General features: G+C 60.7%; 2 protein-coding genes across 2 annotated transcripts in view; both read left to right on the top strand.

Annotated features, from left to right (window-relative positions):
• CATIP (ciliogenesis associated TTC17 interacting protein) overlaps positions 1-853 on the top strand; it is a gene marked incomplete at its 5' end in the record, with an annotated part of 1,710 nt that extends 857 nt beyond the window's left edge. The window contains 4 exons of the mRNA XM_009078898.1: positions 1-94; positions 184-260; positions 341-429; positions 623-853. The exon at positions 1-94 is cut by the window's left edge and continues 5 nt beyond it. Coding sequence (XP_009077146.1) covers positions 1-94; positions 184-260; positions 341-429; positions 623-853 — 491 coding nt within the window. The remainder of the gene's footprint in view (positions 95-183; positions 261-340; positions 430-622) is intronic.
• Positions 854-1,861: 1,008 nt separating this feature from the next.
• The window catches only part of SLC11A1 (solute carrier family 11 (proton-coupled divalent metal ion transporter), member 1), a gene marked incomplete at its 3' end in the record, with an annotated part of 5,920 nt that continues 4,041 nt past the window's right edge, over positions 1,862-3,740 (top strand). The window contains 3 exon segments of the mRNA XM_009078897.1: positions 1,862-1,901; positions 2,480-2,613; positions 3,324-3,446. Of these exon segments, the coding sequence (XP_009077145.1) occupies positions 1,862-1,901; positions 2,480-2,613; positions 3,324-3,446 (297 nt within the window).

Below are 3,740 nucleotides of genomic sequence, written 5' to 3'. Positions count from 1 at the left end.
GCTCAGCAGAGACGGAGGTGTTTGTCATCAAGCGAGTCATGAACACCAGCAGAGGCATCTCCACTGTCTGGCACAGCAGCTTCCTCCCCAATGGGTAAGGGCAGAGGTCCGGCCAGGAGCACCCCAGCCCTCCCAGCCTGGCAGGGACCCAGGATGGAGAGTCACCAGCTCTTCTCCCCACAGGCGTTTGGTGCGGCTGATGCAGGTCGGTGGCCCAACGCTGATGCTTTTTCAAGTCAGGTACTGTGTGAGGGAGGCTTGTGCCTCCCAGCTCGGGCAGCCCCTGCCCACTGTCTGGCAGCTGAATGGGGAACACCCTGCCCTGCCTTTCTGCTGCCAGGTGGGTTTGAGCCCCAGCTCCCCTTCCCCAAACAGCCCCTGGACTGGGAGGAGGACATACAGCTGTGCTCCTGGTTTCTGGACAGGAAGGTGAGATGGGTGGATATGGGGACAAGGAGGCATGGGGCTGTGCCAGTCCCCAGCAGGGTCTCCCCTGGTGTGCTCAGGCGGCACATTGAGGGGGCAGGCTGGCCAGCGTCATCTTCCCCCACACCTCCTCAAGTGGGCACAGGATCTGGGGGGTACATGGGTGTCCATACCCACCCTGCCCATCCCACTGCAGAAGGAGCTGCAAGTATCCCACGCTGCTTACCTCCAGCAGCACCCAGAGGTCCGGGCTCTGCTATCCGACTTTCTCCAGGCACTACTCCTCCAGCAGCCCCATGACCCCATCTCCTTCGCTGCACAATTCTTCACCAACCGGCAGCCCCCCAAGATCCCCTCCACCTCCACTGGGGCTGTCAGCCCCCTCCCCAGCTCCCTGTCTGACCACCCTCCAGCAAACAGGAAATAAAGCTGCCAGGCACTGCCTGTCCAGTCTCATTTGCTTTGCTTTGAGAAAACTGAGGCACAGGGAGGGCAGGTGGTGCTGAGTTGTGTGCTACAGCCTCACCATGCTGTCTGGGTGAGATCTTGTCCCCCTCCCAGCTGTTCTAGACCTTGCTTGGGTTGGGGAGTCCCTGGGGTGCACCCTGGAGCAGGGCACCCCAGGCTGACATCCCCTGTGCCAACCACCACCCCACATGTTCCTGGGGCAGACCCCTATGCCCACTTCTCTCTGAGGCACACCCAGCTGGCAGAAGGCTACCCCAGAGAGGCAGTTGGTACTAACCAGGCACACATGGGAGCACCTGAGGTGCTCCCTCTTCCACCTCATCAGCTACAAGGGTCCTGGGATTGGGGTGCCCCACTTCGTTGATGCAGCTTGGCACTGCAACAACACTGACCACCCTACATTTAGAGTGAAGGTCCCTGCACCCAAGGGTGGTGTGAGCACTCTGTCCTTCAGAGCCTGCCAGGCTCGGTGCTTTCCACAGCAGTTGAGGACCCATTTCATCTTGCTTGTGCAATGCATGCCTGCTTCCTCCTTGCTCCCACTCCTATGGCATTTGCCCTACTTTTGTGGGGCCATCTCTCCCTCCCCATGCTGCAGGACACTGTTGCCTGTCCCCCTCAACTGCCCAAGGCACTTGACCCCTGGCATGTGACAGAGTGACATGTAGACATGCTCCCCATGCCACTGGTGTGGGTGCCTTGTGTTTGCACGTGCATGTGTATGGCAAGGGGGAGGGAGGAGGGGGGACTCCTGGCACAGGGAGGGAAAGTGAGACTGTACACATTCATAGCACCCAACCCCCAACAGGCAGGGCTCCTTTCCCTCCCCAGGGCAGCGGGTGGGGAAGGAGCACTTCCTTCTCCCATCCTCCTCCTCCACTTCTCGGGGGGGCAACTGGGGGGGGTGTCCTTTAAAAACTGGGTGGCAGACATTGCACTCAGTGTTGAGATCAGGGCCCCCAGCACCATGTCTGGATTGGACCCAGCTATAGCATCGCTAGAACCAGGTGAGCCTCATGGCACTTGGGTCTCTTGTGCCTCCTTTCCTCCCCTAGACCCCCTTCCCTCCACCGCAGGACCCTTGGCTCTGCTCCATCGCCCAGCCTGTGGGTGGGCACTGTTCCCTCCCCAGCCTGTCCTGGATTCCCCACCTGCCCCATTCTTGGTTCCCCCAAGCCCACCTGTGACTCACCCACATTGCCAGGATGTGGGTGGGATGGTGAGGGATTAGGACCATTACCAGCCTTTTGTCCCCACTCCATGCAGGACCTGGAGCAGGGTCCCCTCCTGTCTCTCCTGCCCAGAAATGCACTTGGCTCTTGGACTGGTGAAGACTGGGCTGGGACCAAGGGTTTTAGGGACACCTGAGCTGGAGGTCACATTCCACCCCTTTGGGTAGCTACTGACTGATCCTATATAGCTACCCTCATCACCCCCCTGGAAAAATATGGCTTGTCCCTCATGTGGCTCACCAGGCAGGATCAGGTGGGACTGGATGAAGCCAGTACCAGCTCTGCCAGCCCTGGTGTCCTTGTCCCCCTGGCCGGCTGCCACCTCCCCTCCTCCTTTTCTTTGTCCCACCCAGGCCTCACCAGGTCCCTGAACCGGGGTCAAGTGCAAACTTACAGCATTGGCAGGTGCCCCATGCCCCCACAGCACCCTGGCACCCAGGACCAGACCTACCTGGATGAGCTCATCAGCATCCCCAAGGGCAGCAGGGTAGGTGCTGCCAGGCTAGCACCTCTGTCTGAGGGTGGGCAGATGGGGCAGGGGGCTGGTGCTGCAGGGAGGTGGAAGTGGGAAGGCAAAGGGCTACTGCAGGGAGATGTGTCTCAGACCTGCGCTAGGAACATGCCCTCAGCATCCTCAGACCTGGCTCAGGCAAGTCACAGCCTCAGGCTGTGTGTTTCCACACGTGGGGAGCATGTCTACATTTCACTGTCACATGCATGGGGCGAGGTGATCACCCTGCTGCTCACACATCTCCTGGGCCACCCATGGGTGAGCCCAGTGGGTCCCCTCCAGGCTACCTTCACCCCACCAGTCCATCCCCATCTGGTCCCAGGGGGCTGGAACCGAGAAGGAGAAGGAAGGATGTTCCCCTGCCAGGAGAGGTAGCAAAAGCAGAGCTCAGTAGCAGGATCCCATGGGATGCAATTAACAGTGCCTGACAGCCCTGGGACCCCCCTGCAAATCACTGTCCAACCTGTCCCCAGGTGGGATGGGGGGACTCACTGCCTGTCCAGCACTGATGCTAACGGATAGGGGCTGAGGGCAGCAGTTCCCTCCCCAGAACTGTTGGAGAAGTATCTTCCGTGTGCCAAATGCACCCATGCAGGCAGCACTGGGCTAAAGGGGACTGGGCATGCATCTGGGAGACACTGGTTTTGAATGGGAGCTCCTGGCTCTGACCTGTACCCCCGTCCTAGCCTGGGTTCAGCTTTGGGAAACTCTGGGCTTTCACTGGTCCCGGCTTCCTCATGAGCATCGCCTACCTGGACCCGGGAAACGTGGAGTCGGACCTGCAGTGCGGGGCAGTGGCAGGGTTCAAGGTGAGCCCTGGGCCCTCCAACTCCGGGGTCAGGAAGCAGGCACGGGTTTCATAACCTCTCCCGTGCCAACAGCCACCCAGCCCCATGGCAGCCAGCTTCCCCAGCCCGGGAGCAGGAAGGGCACGGGGCCCTAGTATGGGGGAAGGGCACCCCTCTCTCTGGGCTGCGAGATCACCTCCGTCCCCTCTCTTTACTGCATCCCTGGGCTGGCTGAGCTGGGGACCCTCGGGCGGCTGGATCCTGCCCGGTACCCAGTCCCTGCTGCCTCCCTTCCTCCTGCCCCCACAGCTGCTG

The sequence above is a fragment of the Acanthisitta chloris genome, unplaced genomic scaffold, assembly GCF_000695815.1.
Source record: "Acanthisitta chloris isolate BGI_N310 unplaced genomic scaffold, ASM69581v1 scaffold16817, whole genome shotgun sequence".
NCBI classification, from domain to species: domain Eukaryota; kingdom Metazoa; phylum Chordata; class Aves; order Passeriformes; family Acanthisittidae; genus Acanthisitta; species Acanthisitta chloris.
The sequence above is the reverse complement of the archived record's forward strand: the minus strand, read 5'-3'. Positions and strand labels throughout refer to the sequence as shown.